Source organism: Marmota monax, unplaced genomic scaffold (assembly GCF_021218885.2).
Source record: "Marmota monax isolate L192 unplaced genomic scaffold, Marmota_monax_Labrador192_F-V1.1 WCK01_AAM20220418_F8-fsc00131, whole genome shotgun sequence".
In the NCBI taxonomy this organism is placed as follows: Eukaryota; Metazoa; Chordata; class Mammalia; order Rodentia; family Sciuridae; genus Marmota; species Marmota monax.
Window position 1 is genome coordinate 1122978 of NW_026693141.1, and position 18611 is coordinate 1141588.

General features: G+C 38.5%; 1 protein-coding gene across 1 annotated transcript in view; it reads right to left on the bottom strand.

Moving 5' to 3' along the window:
• Positions 1-18611, bottom strand: part of Exoc4 (exocyst complex component 4) — a 782534-nt gene that overhangs the window by 163265 nt on the left and 600658 nt on the right. Inside the window, exon 12 of the mRNA XM_046455063.2 lies at positions 8905-9041. Within this exon, the coding sequence (XP_046311019.1) occupies positions 8905-9041 (137 nt within the window). The remainder of the gene's footprint in view (positions 1-8904; positions 9042-18611) is intronic.

Below are 18611 nucleotides of genomic sequence, written 5' to 3' on the forward strand. Positions count from 1 at the left end.
AGAGAGGAACACATAACAGATCAAATAATACATAAAAATTTAAATTTCAGTACAATGGAATAAATATCAGAATGAAGTTATACAAAATAAATTACAGAAGCACATAATAAAAGCTCACTTGCTGAATGCCCTCTATGAAAGAGATACTGTACATATTTTATAATGTTCATTTGTATCTAATCAATATTTAATAAAAGTGAATCTATATATATCAGTGGGAGTTGAGCTAAAAAGGTAGGGGAGAAAGTTGTAACAGGCAGATCAGAATTCAAGTTTCTGCGGAGCTTGCAGAAGGTTTCCCTGGCATTTGACCTCAGCTCTTCTGATGTTCAGAGTGAGTCAGGTGAGCAGAGCCTGCAAGGCAAGCTCAGCCGGGCTCTCATTCCTGTAGTTTCTGGTTACACAGGGAACCTGAAGGGCTTCACCAGAACTTCTGGCATCCAGTTCCTGCTCGTTAGCACAGTGGGATCAGAGGATCTTCAAACTGTGTGGTAATTGATCATATTATCCTCCTGGTGAAAACCTGTGACAGCATTCTTTTAACCTATATGGAGAACTTTCAAAACTCCCCTTTCTGACCCATTGCCACCCAACCACAGTAGTCATTTCAGTCACTTGGATTTCTCAACCTTTCCCCATGTATCATGTTCCTAGATACTGCTCTGCTGCTGGCTCATCCTGCTCAGTCTGGAAGCAATTTCCTATTTATTCAACAAGCAAATTAAGGGCAACCAGGTGCCCAGTCCTGGTCCAGACATATCTCATTATCCTTATCTTTTTTTCAGGCTCCACCATGGGTTCTAGCTCTCCTAGAAGTGGTGAAAGGTGAGCTATGAGGATGATGATATCATCCCTCCAAAATACCTGCTTGTGTCTTATATCAGTTGAACTTCTGAGAGTGCAGTTTTTATTTGTATTCTTTACTAGGCCCAGTTATTGGGTGGGATTCTCTCTCAGACCCGAAAAAAATTAATAAACTGATGCTAAATTAGAACAGATAGAAGCTTCAGAAAACTGTGATTCCAATCATGAAATTACTACTTTGGGACGCATAAGCTGCTGCTTGTGTCTCAGGGCAAAGAGGACAAGCAAAGGGAGAGAAGTGTTCAACTTAGAAGCATCAGAGTAATGGACCAACTAACTGCCTGATTGCTAATGCAGTGCAGAATTCACAGCTGAGTTTTCTTTTAAGCTCCAAGGGGTGTGACTAATTAAGAAAAAGACATCTAGTGCTCATTTCCCTCTTAGGAAACTTCTTTATCCAAAGCCTGTGACATGACATCATTATATAGTACAGTCCACCTCTCCAGAGTGAGGTGCTCTCAGGAAGGGAGATTTTTCTGACCTTCCTCAGATCTCTAAACTCCCAGTGGCTGCCAGGTTCTTGCAGCAAATGGAAAAGAAACCAAATCTCAGCAGAGGGCATTGTGAGCTTATGGATTTGATCACTTCTGTGAAAGATATCTGCTGAGAATCACGGGGGAGAAAATCAGATTGCAATGTTTCCTGCTCCCTTCCTCCTTCCCCAATGTTATATCATTTTGGATCATTTGAATTGTATATGGCTTTCTATTTAAATCAGTCATTTGCTGGCAGCAAAACTAGAACATTTCCTGTTTTTCCTCTCACTGTAATCAGAATTTGGCTGTCCAAATTAGGACTGCCCTAATTACTCCTCAGCAGGTGCCAATCCGGGGGAGAGCAATAAATGAAAAGAGAGGAAGTGAGGACACTTCGAATCTTCAGACCCATACAACAAGAAAACATTTTCTCTCTAGACCTGGAAAACCTGATTAAGAAACAAGCAATGTGCACCATGGGGCCGTGTGTTGTGTGTGCGTGTGTGTGTGTGACTGTGCACTGCTGCATAACAAGCATAAAGATGATTTTCTATTTATTCCCCTTCAACTCTTCACAGATTATTTTCCCAGACCCTGAGATAAATTCAACCTAGACCTGTAATTCAGCAGCCATGGCATATCATCTCAGGCATCCCCCTATTTGTGGAGTACTCTGGGAATGAGTACTAAAAAGTGGACACCACTCCAGAAATTATGGCCTGGAGAGATGTTAAGGGGGTCTAGTCTCTTGGAAAGAAATCAGGATAATCTTGAGAACCATGATATGCTAGCAACCAAAAGAACTGTGTTCTAGCAGACAGCGCAAAAGGTAGAAGCTTCCTGCTTGAACAAAATGTGAACAGAAATGAGAGAAGCAACTCAATTCCTATAGGCAGAATAGACCCCAGTGAATAAAACTATTCTTGTTCCTGCCTAAAACCATCACTCCAATTGTGCATGAGACCCCATGCTTGCTTACCCAGTCAAAAGCAGAGTTTCAGTAATTCTCCCTATTCTTTCCTACCACCAATTTTCTCTTTCCCTAATCATTTTCTTAACATATAGATATGCATTTACTTCTCCTATTTAAAATAACATTCCATATAACAACAACAACAACAACAAAACAAACAAACAATCAAAAAAACAACCCTTTATGTGGGCTCACTTCTCCAGCCACTACCCCATTTCTGTGTTTTCTTGGCAGCAAAACTCATAAAAGTTTTGCTTATATTTACAATTTCTATACTTCCCCTTCCATCCTTCCATCTCTCTCTCTCTCTCTCTCTCTCTCTCTCCCCCCCCCCAAAAAAAATAGCCCTCATGATGGTCACTAATGACCTCCATGCAGTCCATTCTCAGTTCTAATGATGACCTAATAGGAGTATTTGACCCAGCTGATCACCTCCCTCTTCACTTGGTTTCTACAACACCATATTCTCTTGACTTCTCTCCTATTCCCTTGTTGTTCTTCTTAGTGTCCTTTGTTGTTTATTCATTCTGCAAACTTCTGTTTTTTTTTTTTTTCTGTGCCATATATATACTCACTCCTGTGGAGATTTCATCTAGTAACATGGCTTTAAATATCCCATATATAGTAGCTATATGTCAATGTCTGGCAAATATCTATCTTCAGGCCATAGCTCCCTCTGTTTGATTCAACTCTCTACTCCATTTCTCCAAGTGGATATAACAGGCCCTCCAAATTTAAATCTTGGCCTATTTGATCCTAAACTTGCAGTGTCCTCCATCTTAATAGCTGGCAACTTATCTTTTCACAATGGAAATAATAAGTCCTAAGAGTCATTTTGCCACCTTTCTTTCTCTCATACCCTATGTCCAATCTGGCAAGGAACTTTGTTCACTGTTGCTTGATTTCTTATCTTGATTACCACAATAGCCCAATTGGTCCCCTTGCTTCCAATCTTGTCTCCCTATAATCCATTTTCAGTACTTATATTTTAAGTGTAAGTAAGAGCATGCTGCTCCTAGCACAATTCCTGCAATGGCACCCATTTCACTGAGTAAACTTCACATCACAACAGTGGGCTGGCCTTGTCCTCATGGCCATCCTCTAATACTCACTTCATTACTGCCTCTGTGATTCTGGCTACCTTGCTGTTCTTGAAAAGGGTCATGCAGAGTTCTGCCTTAGGGCCTCGTCCTCTGCCAGGGTACTGTTTTCCAGATACCTTGCCTAACTCTCCAGCCTTTCCTCAACCTCGACTCTACAGGGCCTCCTTGGAATACTGACTAAACTTCTAACTACATTCTCCCACACTCACCTCAGTACTTATTATCTTCTGAAATTCCTTATGTTTATGTATTATATTTACTTATTATTTATCTCCTCTCTCCCATCCCAACAGATGTAAGCCACATAAAGGCAGATGTTTAATCTGCTTTTTCACCACTGTATCTACAAACTCTCTTATGAGTACTCCATAAACATTTGTTAAATGAATGAAATCCTAGAAATGAAGTAAATAATTGTTTTAAGGATGAAATAATAAACTGTGTTAATAATTACTGAGATGAAAGAATATTCTGACAAATTTAGGCAATTAATCTTGGGATACTGAAATAATTGAACATGGAATCATAGAACTACTGGAGATATCTTGACAGAAATGGAGAAACACTGAGAACAAATCCCTGAGGTTCAAAAAAAGAAAAGGAAATTAAATTAAAGAAATGGAGTGAATTTGGAATCATGGACAAGATTCTGAAGCGATTATAAAAGGCAGTTTGTGAACAGTGAGAAAGTGGTCCTCTCCAGGAGCTAGGAAGATCTTTCAAAGAACAAGACACATGACTTTGTTCCTTTCCTGATTTAAATGAAGAAATGACAAATTTGGCTTTCAGTTGTTTTGACTTTGTTCTCAAGATCTGACTGTGTTAGTTTGCCTTTCATCACTGTGACCAAAATAGACAAGAACGTCTTGGAGAAGAAAAAGTTTATTTGGGGCTCATGATTTTGTTGGTCTCCATCCGTAGATTGTCAACTCCATTGTTCTTGGCCCAGGTAAGGGCCTTCATGGGGGAGGGCCCAGCAGAGGAATGCTGCTCAGTTCATGGTGAGACCAGAAAGAAGGGGCAGGGGCAGAAGAGGAGGGAGAGGGGCCACAGGAAAGAAACATCCTTCCAGGGCATTTCCCAAATGACCCATCTGATCCAGCCATGTCCCACTTCCCTACAGTTACCATCCAGTCACTCAAACTAGGATGGAGTGATAACCTCACAACTCCCATAATATAATCACTTTACCTCTGCACATTCTTACATTAACACAGGGGTTCTTTTTTGGGGGAAGGGCACCTCATATCCAACCCATAACACTGATATTTTCACTTCTGAACATTTCTGTATTGTCTAACATGAGATTTTTTGGGGACATCTCCTATCCAAACATGGCCTAAAATGAGAATTCCTAAGGAATAGTTCAGTAGAGCAGGAGAAGTAGGTCCTGAAAGTGAAGGGTTGGGAAGATTTCTGAACAAATACTTGGAGTATTGTCCACAGCTGGCTTTTACATGCACATTTTGGGGAGACACAGTAAGCGGGGTACTGTTTGCCTTAAAAGTGTTATAATTGGGAGATACCAGAAAGAAACCTGATACAATCTCTTGTAGGGCAGAAGATGAAAAATACAGGTGCCACAGGTGGTAGTCAAGGCAGCCATCACCACCACACACTGCTATCAACAAAACAGAAGCTCATCTTTGTGTGAGGGGGGACATACTATTTTACTTAAAAACAATTTTGTTTTAAAAGTTAGTATTTTTTAAAAACCCCTTGAGAAAAGAAAAGAACTATCATTATCCCTTTTTGCAGATGAGGAAGTTAAGACAGAGAGACTGGGTTAGCTGTTCAAGTTCATATAACTAGTAGGCAGAAAGCTGGTATTCACACTTGGGCTGCAGGGCCTGCTCTTGAACTAAAGTCCACGTTCTTAGTTAGAAAACCAAAGGGGCTCCTGAAGTATTGAGTGATACATAGTTATCTTAAGAAGTAGATTCCAAAATTCCTCAACTTTGTCTTGTTAGGTTGAACTTCTTCTTGTTTTTTTCTTTTCAGGACATACATAAAGAAGCTAAAAGATTGCTTCTAAAATCAAGAATGACATGGAATTTGGAAGAATAGCTTAAAATTTTTTGATGACAGAATGAAGATTTAAAAATACCTTAATAGACTTCAATAAGGAGTTAAAAATAACATTACATTTAATGGGTAAATGTAAGATCTTAAATTTATGTTTTAAAAAAAACCCACAGTGGAGCTGGGGTTGTGGCTCAGTGGTAGAGCACTCGCCTAGTAAGTGCGAGGTGCTGGGTTCGATCCTCAGCACCACATATAAATAAATAAAATAAAAATATTGTGTCCAACAACTAAAAAACAACAACAACAAAAAAAAAAACCAAACCACAGCAATAGAAAAGATAATGCTAATTTCAACCAGTGTTTCTTCCTAACGTTTCCTTATTCTCTGTAGCCAACTAACAGTCAAACCTAAAAATTTTACCTCTTTAATTCCTCTTGAGCTGTCTACTTCCCCTCCATTATCCTTTTCTTTCCCCTAAATTCAGGGACTTAATCTCTCTCCCCTCTACTTGCCCACTCTCACTTTTCTAGTCCACCTTAAAAAATACTCAGAAAATCTCCCTGAAGCACAGGCCTGTGCCTGGTGCTGTCTACCCACACCCAGTCAGTGGCTGTCCACTACCTAGTTTTAAAAGGCCCCGCTCCTGGAGCTTGGCATTCAAGACCCTGCAGTTTGACTACAGCGTTCCTTTCCAAGCCTGCACATTCGCTCACTTGTTCTTCCCTCCCCAATGTACCCCCAGTTCCTTGACATTGCTCTGGTTCCTTTCTTCCCCTGCCTAAGACTCTCTAAACCCTCCTCTTTTTTCCAGAAGCCTGGTTCATATCCTTCCCTCAGTGATTTCTTTCTCCCTTACCTTACCATATTTCCTGTCATAAATTAGTGGTGTGAAGATTATATATAAAATTATGATCATTTGTCTCATATTTCCCTTTCTATCCTTTATAATATAAGTTCATTAGAGGTAGAATCAGTTACTGATTAAGTTCTTTCTTCCCACACACTTACCCAGTGTCTTGGCACATGCTCAGTAAATAGCTAACAGATGCTTAAACACACTCTGTGCTATTTTGGCTGAGGTCCAAAGCCATGGAATCATCTGAGTTTTGACTGGACCCTCCAGAATGGTGAACCAAAATAATCCTTTTCTCTATATAAGCTAATTGGCTCAAACATTTTATTATAGCATCTTAAAGCAGACTAATACACATAGCTTCCAGTCACATCTCATGTTGAGAGGCAGGATCAAAAATTACGATAAAAAGAACACCTGTGATGAATAATGTTGCAAGAATTTTAAAATTTTCTGTCAAAATATGATGAATAACAATACTATAAAAATGACTACAAGAGGCATTTAGATTCTAGAGTCAACTTTACCTTATTATAGTCAGGTTATATAACTTCTTATTATTTGTGAGAAATTATTGGGTACTCATAATCAGATATAAGAAAAAGAGGGAAGAACTTGCTTTTTTAAAAGTTTTAAATTTAATGGAAGTTCAACATAGTCATAAAAGCAAAATTAAAATGCAATGCTTTTAAAATGTCATTATTTAAAGACATTTTTACTATTTATGCTTTAATATTTAAAATATGCTATTAGATCTCATTTGGTATGTGAGACATTGGTACAACTTTTTAACTGCTTTGGAATTAGGTTTTGTGCAACTGAAAAAAACAATATGTATGGCTCAGAAATTCCAATCAAGACAGATATCCTAAGTCAGTGTCTTTCACAGGTGTTATTTATAATTTTATACCCTCCATTAAAATATAGATGAAAAGGCTCTTTTTTAACAGTTGGATGTATTTTCTTTTCTCTTGGAATATTATTTATATTTCACTTCCTCAATGAATTTTATCCTAATGGGATATATGGAATTTTCTGCAAAAATATTTATACGAATTTGAATCTAAAAAATATAAATTTAAGATTTCTGTTAACACAACAATATACTTTTTAGCCTTTTTATCTGAATTAGTATAGTAAATATTTTTTAAATACTCTATTATAAGTTATTCATTATATGTATAATTTTAACCCCAAAATAATTTTTGATGAATTAATAATTGAATGAAAAAAATAAAATATTATTGGGAGTGCATCTCGGTAAAGTGGTTGGGTTTCTTTAACTGGTTCACGTAGGTGTGCACAAATACCACTTATTGCTGGAAAGAAGAAGGTTGAGCATTCATCTATACTGTATTACTCTGTCTGATTAATCTCCCCTAAACACTGCTTTCGGACTCACTTAGTATTTACTATACAATGTTTATATTTCCAAGTCTCATTTTTTAAAAAGACTATGTTGCTTGGTCTTACTCTTTCTATTCAACATTATCTCCTACTACCTTCCATTGAGAGCTCTATTCCAGTCAAACTTCCTTCTCATGGTTCCCTCCAAAGGCAAGGCAACTATGCTAGTGCTTCCCCTCCGCCCCTGCAGAGCTGCACCTCCCTAAGTGTCATCTCCCCAGCACATATGCCTCCTTCTGCAAAGTCACTCCTGGCTGCCACCATCCTTTTCCAGTCTTGCTCATGTTTTGCTCTTTCTGCCCTAAGAGTACGTCTTATAAAGTTATCACCTTTGCAGTACAGTTACTATGTTCTGTAACTCTCTATCCTTAGTTATATATCTTATACATGTTAGAATATTACCACACATTCCTATTTTGTGTGTGTGTGTGAGAGAGTGTCTGTGTGTGTGGTGCTGGGGACTGAACCCCAGCCTTGTACATGTGAGTCAAGCACTCTACCAACTGAGCCATATGCCCAGCCCACATTCCTTTCTTTGATAATTGTCCTATGTCTTGCCAACAAGATCATCATTTGTTCCTAAATTTGTTTTCCGTGAGAAGGACTATGATCTCTTCCATAAGCCCAGAAAGGTTTTTCAACCCAAAGAAAATATATCAGACGTATAACTAACCATTTTCAAGTTTGTAACATTAGTTTTTCATTTCTAGTGATATTGAAAACATCACCACAAAACTGTCCTTTTGTGAAGGTAGGAAGCTTATAGATCAAACATCAGGTAGAATACATTTGTAAGGATGAAAAAGAAGTACTTTATAGATTATTAAGAGTTTCAAATTGCTCTACTTAAAGGATCTTTTCACTCACCAGATGGACTAATCAAGGTTTGAAATTTCCTTGAGGACGGCAAACCTTACAATTCTAGAGTCTCATGAAAATCAAGGCTGACACCCTCAGCTGGGCCACTCCAGGGTAGTCTTATGTGTCTCTGATTCTTGGTCTCTTTCATTCCTTCAGTCAGGATGACTATGGAAGAATCTAAAAGCCTATTTCTATGAAACATGTTCTATCAGGCCCCCTGAAAAATTCAGGAGTGATCTTTTTTCTTAAGGTGGAAGTTAGGCAACAAAGATAGTATCATTAATCAGAGCCACCCCTGGGGTTCTAAAGTGACTTTGCTTAGGCCCTAGCAGAAGCTCTACCTGTAGGCTGCAGAGCAGGTGTCCTTATACTCCTGGAGCTTCACACACACCATGTTGAGGAACTGATCTGAATATGCACTCAAGTCATGCATCAGGTTCATGAGGTCTTGCACCGTCTTCTCCACGATGATAGTGCTCTGGAAATGAATGAAAAAGAGGACACAGAAACTCATGAGATTTCCGTGCTCAGGTAATGTGTAGGACAAGGAAGGAAAAATGAAGGGATGTAATAATTGAAGACACTTGAACTCTCCTGAAGGATGTGACATTTAAAAACATGGACTAAAATCAAGAACAAAATTAGTATCTTACATCCTACTGGGTCTTCCAAAGACCTGTGAAGGTATTTTCTCTGGAATGACATAGGATAAGGATTTGCAAACTGATTTTGAGGAATTCTTGTCAGTCACAAGATATCTCTTTGTTTTTTAAGAAAGAAAATGCATATTCAGTTGGAGCCTGATTTTCAACCTTCAGGGTTCTACTTTGAGAGGAGTGACCTATGATAAGCAGCATAAAGAAAAAGCCTTTCATGGTTTATTTTGAAAGTTTCAAAACTATCAATCTATTAACAACAACATTTGTATTGTCTTAAAGCTTGTAGAACGTTTTCACATGCACAGCATATGTTTTCTCACTCGAGACTCACATAATCATCATGACTATCATGAACATTTATGGGGCTCTTGCAAGTGCAGGGTATAGTGCTAAGCACTTTGCATGCATCAGCTCATTTATTCCTCTCGACACCCCTACCCATCACCCAAAATCACCCCTAGTCAAAGGAAGTGTAAAGAAACTTGGAAAGATGAAGCAAATAAAGCAAGGGCTCCAGGCTCTGCTCTCTTCACCAAACTGTTTTGTCTCAGCGCTAGTCCTGAGTTCTGCTCACAGCTCAAACATTTTCCCATGATCAGAGTATATTACTGTGTTAGTCAACTTTCCATTATTCTAACAAATAACTGAGATAATCAACTTATAAAGAGAAAAGGTTTATTTTGGCTCATAGTTTGGAGGTTTTGGTCCATGACTGACTGGCCTCGTGGTTTTGGGACTATGGCAAGGGCATCATGGCAGAAGTGCACAGCAGAGCAGAACTGCTCATCTAATGGCCAGCAGCAAGAGGAGGAGGAGGAGGAAGGGCTGGGGTTCCAAAACCTCCTTCAAGGGCATGCCCCCAGTGGCCTGAAGACCTCCCAGTAGACCCTATACTCTTGGGGGTTCTCTCCATCTTCCCAACAGCACCACTCTGGGGAACAGGCCTTTAACATAACATCTGGGCCTCTGGAGACATTTCAAATCCAAACTGTAACAACATCATTGTCACCACTACAGGAACAGGATCCAAACAGACTCAGACATATTTTAAAACTGAATTAAAGAACTATCCAAAGGGAAAAATAATAAGCCCACTTTAAAGTAGGATAGATAGTACTGTGCCACAAATCAGTGTTATATCTGAAAAGAGGCATATTCAATTAGCTGTAAATCTCTGATTAAGAAAAAGACTGAGTCTTTAAAACCATTAGTTCATGTCTCTTTCAAAAGGAGCAGAATTACATGGGAGTAAATATTAATCACATGCTTAGCAGCCTGGAATCCTTTGGTCAATAACAAGTGTGTTGAATATTTATTTGTGTAAAATCACATAGGCTATAGTAGACTTAGGCATAAAAGTAAACATTAAAAACATTTTTCTAGTGACATATGAAGGAATCAAAGGCATTTTATTATGCTTAAATACAGGCTATAGGATACAGGGTTTTGACTAATTTTTTTTAATAAAGAATGGATAAAAGTGTATAGCTTTTCTCAACACAAAGGAGGATTAGCTTGAATTATGACTTACATTTGCATGCTTATTCAAGATGATTTGGTTGTAGAGGTTTCTGTCTTTTTCCCCCTTCCCCTCCCCTTTCCATTCTCAGTAAAATAATTAGAAGGAGAGAAGAAAGGAACAGTTATATTCTGTAAGGCAAACCTCTTAGGAAACCAAATTACAGTCTCTATAGAATCCCCACAAGTTCAACTTCCTTTTCTGTATTGATTTTAAGATTAAAGCACTGCAGCTTCACCCTGATCCATAATCCCATTCCTCTGTATTTGTGAGTGAGTGACAGGAATTGATTCTGCCTGGCTACATGTCCCCATGCGTAGAAACATCTAAAATTCTCATCCTGATTCAGAACACAGGGTATCCTAAAACATGTGGACAGCAATTAATAAAGGAGAGAGGAGTCAGCCATCCTAACGGAGCCCATTTAATATCTAAAGCATTGCAGGGAAGATGAGCACAGGGAGATTACTCTAATTATTAAGAGAAAGAGCCTGGTTCTATTCCCAATCACAGTATTGATAATCATGTCTCGGGTAGCTTGGGTATCCCCTTCCTTTCTTCTGATTCAGTTTAGTACTCTGATAACCAAGGATAATTTGATCACTCTCATGACTCATGTATTCAATTTGCTCATCATTACACTACCTTGACATTGCTGAATCACAGTGTAATAGTTCTCAAGTCATCACAGGTATGTGTGGCCTTCCTGACTACACTGCCGAATTCTCAGGAGGGATCTTTCTCCTTTCCTTTTTGTTCAGCTCCCATGATTCCTTTCTCTCCTTGTTTATAGTTTCTCAGGACCTTCGGGATTATACTACTAATAAAAGAACGTTAATGAACATCTCTCTGAATGTCATATATGTGAGGGATGTTTGATACAGATGTCTCTGCATTTTGAAATCTCTTGCTGTGAAGTAGGTTTGCACTGTATTTACCACAGTGCATCTGGGTGACAAGAACTGCACTGATGACATCTGTAGGGGCAGAGGTGACTGCAAGCATCTCTGCCCATTCCTTGGAGGTTCATGTTTGCGGGGTGAGAAGGATGTACAGCAGGGAATGGTCAGAATGGCATGGCTTAATTCTAATGGCTGTGCTCAGCACACACCTAGGTGATGCTATATGATTACATACAATTTTCCAGCTATTTGGTTGGTTTACCTTGTCATGGCAGCACTCTGGATAATCAATCACTACATTCTCTTCAAGGAAAATGACACTGCAGTTTGCAAAATGATGGGGATTTTTACAGGAGAAAAAAAAATGTTCCCATTTTTTGAGAATTTATAACAATTTCCAAATCAGTGGCTCTGACAGATAAATGTTGAAAATATTAAATTTTTAACAAAGTCAATCCTGTTTTTATTTATTTGATCACTTTAGCATCATAATGACTCTATTAATTTTGAGGTTTGCCAATGCAGAATATAAGGACTTTATAATAAGTAAGATCTTGACTTTATTCATTATAGTTTCTATTAAATACATTACAAACGATTGATATTTATTTAGCAACAACTCACTTCACATTTCTTGGAACTTAAAAGCAGGTCATATGGTCTGAGCATGACATAAAAAGTGAGGAGAAAAGGACAGGTGAGGCGATTAAAAAAAGTTGCTATGAAAAATAAACAGCCAAAGTTGATGACAAGGATACAAAGTGATCTAAGAAGTGAATCTATAAGAACCAGCTCTTTGGTCCTGCACATTGAAGAGGAATCACTGAGGACCGAGGGTGAAGCTTGATTGTGGAACACTTGAAGGGCATGCGCCATCCCCAGCATACCAACACAAACAGAACAGGGAATGAAGATGTTCAGACCGTGGAGACACAGTCCATTCTGTTTGTCAAAATGGGGTTCTACAGCATGACATTAATATAGAAAATTGACTCCAAGCTCAAAAAACTCGAAAAAAAAATGGTGAGTTAAAACTAAAGTGGTTCTTTTACTAGAAGACTTTGAAAACCTTTAATATGCTCTCATTGTGAATTTTGAAGAAGTGTATATAGTATTCAATCTTCTCCTTAACTACTGAAATAATTTTTTTTCTCATGGCCCATATTTTTACATCTACTAGAACAATGTTCTAGAACATGGTTTGCAAATGTCTCTTTCCTGATTGCTCTGTCAAGGACACTAAAGACCAATGACATGCTTGACAAGTATTACTACCAGTGTTCTTCATAGTGGAGAAATCAGGTCTGTTCCTTCTTGACCCACACCCTGTCCTACACTCCAGGCCTCTTAAGCTCTGGCCCTGTCTACCTGTTTAGCCTTCCTTCCATCTCTACTGAGCCCCTGCTCTAACCACACTGAGTCACCAGCAGCTGCTTGCTTGCACCAGGATAATCCCTGCTTCTGTCCCTTTGTGCCTCCTGATCTCTATACCTGGAACAGTCTTCCTTCCTCATGACTCTTATCCTTGAAGATTCACCAAAGGGTTGCTTGGTCTAACGTAAATGCCAGTCTTCTGTGCTTCAGCCTAGTCTAAATCATCTTTTAAAAAATTATATATCCTACTGACTAAATAATTTCAGCCTAGTCTTTAAATGGTCTATGGTAACCACCGGTTCACTTGGCTGTCTCTTCCACTACACTGTAAATTCTTTTTGACCAGTGACTCTACCCTAGCTAAGTATCTAACACACTGCAGGTGCTCATTAATTGTTTATTAAATAAGTTATGCACTGCACATTCAGAAGAGGGTGAAAAGATAAATTTGGAATACAATTATAATGCTCAGTAGTGGGTCAAAAACCTGAGTAAAGTGGACCATAGCCTACTTACTACTGTTATGAACACATCTTGATTCCCAAGGTTCTAAGGACTAAACATTTATTGTAGCTGAAGGTCTTAGATAGTTCTGCAAAACACTTAATTTCATCCAATTATCTTAGTTTCTATAACACATTTATACATAAAACAAAATATGCTAATTAGAGATTTAAAGATATATAAATTAACTCACAATTTAGAAAAACAAACAAGGTTTGAAGGATGCTGTCTTTGTGTGTGCTGTTCTAGCTCCTGTGCAGGGATGGTTCAGAGATGATTAAAGAACCTAGGATTCTGGGAAACTGCTATAGAAGAACTGGAAGGAAAACATGGTCATAAAAATCCACTCACTACCTCAGGTACACACACTGTGTCTCCATGATACACAGAGGAAGTTGTGGAATGAGGGGGTGTCACAAATTCTTGATGATGACAATAACCGTTGTATATTGAAGCATAATCAACTACAAGTTAGCAAAACATATCATACCACACTGTCCTTCCAGTTACTATCAGCAAGAAATAGTAACTGGCTACTAAACAATGAAAATACCTACAAACACAACCGTGACAGAGGCCGAAAGGAAACCTGCTTTCTGTTTTTTGGCCCATGTTGTGATTTGTGTGATGTTTCAACTGTTCTGAATGGGTCTGCTCTTTACTGAACCAGTTGGTAAAAGGCCACAAGTTCAGAAATTGGTGCCTGAGGAACTGCCACTGCTATTCCACTAAATCATCTTTCAAAAAATTATATCTCCCACTGAAATGAAATGTATGCTCCTATTCATCAAAGGACAAGAATACACACATTCATAACAATTTTATTTAAAATGGTCAAAAAGAAGAGCAAGTTTCAGATCTATCAATAGGCGTGAGCAAATAAATTGTGGTATATTCATTCAATGAATACTGCAGAGCAATGATAAAGGACAAATGTACACAATGACAGGGATGAGTCATACAGAACTTATGCTTAGTTAAAAGTGATCAGACATAAGTAGTATAAGTGTAAGATTTTATTATTATTGTAGTTTAAAAACAGGCAAAAGAAATCTCTGGAGAAGTCAGAATACTGGCTCCCCTGGGAAGGGGCAGGTCCTGAAGGGGAAGAAAGAACCTTCTTCAAGAAAGAAACTGGTGCCAGGCGTGGTGGTGCATACTGTAATCCCAGTGGCTTGGGAGGCTGAGACAGAAGGATCGAGAGTTCAAAGCCAGCCTCAGCAAAAGCAAGGCACTAAGCAACTGAGTTGCTAAATAAAATACAAAATAGGGCTGGGGATGTGGCTCAGTGGTTGAGTGCCCCTGAGTTCAATCCGAGGTCCACCCACCCCTCCCCCAAAAAAAGGAACGCTCAACTTCTAGCCTGGGATGTAGCTCAGTGATAGAGCACTTGCCTAAAATATTTGAGACCCTACGCTTGATCCCCAGTAGCAAAAAAAAAAAAAAAAAAAAAAATCCTGACTGGGTAGCTGTTCCTTTAACTTCTTTGTTATAATATTTTGTGTACTTTTAATCGCCTCCCCACTGTTCCATAAGATTCCTTAAAAGAGGGAAAATTATATAGAAATAGGCACATAAAAGGCACTCTCTATGTAAAGAGCAATCCATTACCTGTCAGAGGAAGGAGGAGAAAAGCATAAAAAGCAGATCACTGAAGATATGCTCTATAGTCTTGTTCCCAAAGAAAATCTCAAGGCTAAGCTAAAAACTGGAAATAACTCAAATGTCCGTTGACAATAGAACAGAAAGTAAAATTCTGAAACAGCCATATCGTTAGATATTGCAGAGCAATGCAAAACAACAAACTAGTGGTGCACACAAAAATTCTCATGCATGAACATCACAGACATAATGCTGAAGCAGCCAGTAGTCACCAAAGAGTATGTATACCATTAGATTCCATTTATGTGAAGCTCAAAATAAGGCAAAGAGAGTTTATGGTGGCAGAAGTCAGAATAGAGTTATTTTTGCTGGAGCCAGGGGAGACTGACTAGGAAGGGCATCTGGCTAGTGGCTGTGGGAGGGGCATTTAAACCTCAATTTTAAATAACTCATCTCTAACCATTGTACAAATAGGCACCTTTTCAAAAACTTTTCAGAACTCCATCTGTATGTATCCTATCATAATGGTTTTTACTTAGGGAGTATTTAAAACTGTGACTATGTAGCAGTGTTGCTGGCCATGCTACCACTGACCACCAGCTGAGAACTAGTCTAAAGAGGATCAGAAGGAAAATAACTAATTGAGAAGAAAATGATTTATTAATTAAATATGGTCTCTGTGCCAAATATTAGACAAACTTTAGGAGATGCAAAGCCAAACAAGACACAGTTCCTGCCTTTCAACAATCTTAGATGGAAAGACAAATGGGTTCACAAATAAAGACAATAAAATATCGGTGCTATGATGGGAACTGTATATTATACGGGAGAGGCACAGAAAAAAGAGTTAATGGGGCTATGGTGGAAGGCTAGAGAAAATGGTGAGAAGGAAAAATTCACAATTGAAATGAGTTCTAAAATATAAATAGCAATTTACAGGCTGAACAAAGATGAAAGAAAAGTACTTCAGGTTGATGCAAAGTGTGAATGTGACATAGCATGGGACTCAGAGAATTGCAAGTCGTTCTTTGTGGTTGGGTTGAAGGCTGTGTGTGTGTGTGTGTGTGTGTGTGTCTGTCTGTTTGTGTGTGACGAAAGAGAAAGAAAGAAAGATCAACTTGAAGGGCAGGCTGAGAGGCCGTCAGAAGTGAAATAATGAAAGTCCTTTTATAATACATTATATATATATATTAGAACATTTTGAATATCCTTCTTTTTCAGCAAGAAAATCCAACAAAGTAAACTGATCTGATGACACTAGTCATTACGTGACCCACTTCAAATGCAGGAAGGTACTCTTGCAAAGTTCCACTGCTCAGAAAAGATGAATATACTTATATAGCAGACATGAAAAAATATTCTGAGGTTCTTTCACCAGGTTCAAGAGTAAGGGACAATTTACATATAGGCTTAAACAAAGAAAATATGAAGTCAAATTTTGGATATTTAGAAAAAAGTATATCCCTTTAGGATCCATGTTTCTTTTTTCTTTTTTGCTGGTACTGGGGATTGAATCCAGGATCTCACGCACACCAGCAAATACTCTGCCATGAGCCACATCTCCAGCCCTAGAATTCATAAAAGTGATTATAAAGTTCATTTGCCAGTTAAAAACTTGAAAATATATATGATATAAATTACTGATAATGTATTTTTAAGCATTTTGGGTAGATAATCACTTATGTTTGAATAAAATCTAGGCCTAACATATTTTACAAGCACAGCTGACTATGAGCTTATTTGGGATTTGTGATTTCATCTTCAAAACAAAGCAAAACAAAATAGCAGGAAAGGGGAATGAAACAAAAAGCATCAACAGTATGCTCAATTAGACTGTGGGCTCCTATGGGGCAACTTCCTTTCCCTGGATAATATTAGGTAATAAGAAATGTCTGTTGACTTCTATTTATATCAGTGAAATGCTACGGCTAAGTTATCAATTCCCCTGGATATATAATAAAATCCAGAGAGTGGAAAGAGTAGAAAATATCCTCAACATATATTCTCTCTCTCTCTCTCTGTCTTTCAATAGTACCGTAAAGTTGCTACTCAGCAAAATAGAAAGCACTATATGTTAGGAAACTTATGGATTATGTAACATTAGCAGCTACAGTACTTCTTTTGTGTCAAGTAATATTCTTGGTTAAAAAATATAGGCTCTTCTTTCTGGGGGTGATGCTAATCTAGTTAGGCTAACATCACTCAGAATAGAAAAAGGTGACATTCCAATAGCAGATGAAAATATGTGCAAAAAAGACAATTTAGGAAATAGAAGCAAAAAGGTAGGGGAGGCTGGTCTGGGATGTGGAGGATGGGTGAGGTTTGGATGCTTGGAGAGCTGAGGCAAGGTATTCCAGGCAAGAGAAGGGTGCAGGCAAAGGCTAGGGACAAGGGATGAGCTGGTCTTGTGTAGCAAACAGGAGAGAAATATGACTGGAGGAAGGGATTCCCACGGAGAAATCAGGGGAGTTGGGGCTGACTGGAGAAGAGGAACCAGTTTGTGGAAAACCTGAATGATAGGCAGGCTGAGGGTCTCCTGCACCTCGAGAGCAGCAAGGCAGTGTATGAGATAGTGGAGCTTGGAGTCCTAATTCTAGAGCTGAAAGCAACCCTTGTTCTCCAGTTGAAAAAAAGAGTCATAATAAATACAAATCTTAAAGGATCTGGCAACATGCATAGATAGATAGCTCAGATCATGATATTTCAAAAGCTAAAGTCCAAGTCTCTCAATTCCCTTTGGCCAAAGCTGATGATAAAAGCATCAAAAAGAAAAAAAAATATACTGAATTGGTTATGTTTACTGAAAAACACATGAAAATCCAAAGAAGAAAGAAAATCAGAAAAAGACTTATTTGTCACAATTTGGGGTGACAAATCAAATCTCCTTTGAAAATGGGCAAAGAGAAAGTATTGAGTGTTTGCTTGGTCTTTTCAGTAGAAACTGTATTTTCGTATTACCAAATAGGGAAAAGACTACTTTAAGAATGCCAGCTAATACATGGAGATGTAACTGAATTAGAAAATCATCTTGTAGCCAAACAGTGGGTTCAGGTAAAAGCTAGCCATTGGTACTGAAACAAACAAGAGACTTGACTGAGAAATGAACATTCCTTGTACCAAAGTTAATACCACATGGATTACTTTATGATCAGACAAAGAAAACCACACATGGGGTAGAGGTCAGAGGGATATAGGCCTCATCCAGACATCATCCCAGCATCACTCTCACGAAAGGACCTAAACAGAACCTGGAAGACTGGCTGAGTCGAGGAGACAGAATTTGAAGTTGGAGGAGATGAAGGCAGCTAGAGTTTTGTGAGGAAAAATACTGGAGAAGAGGTAGCTGCACAAATAGAGGGAGAGACAAAGATGATGTGATGAAGTGAAAGGGAGGGGCAGAGGGAAATGGCCAGGAGGAGGGGGAGGGAAAGAGGGAGGAAGAATGAGAGAGAGAGAGAGACAGACAGGAGAGCAGGCAGGAGACAGTG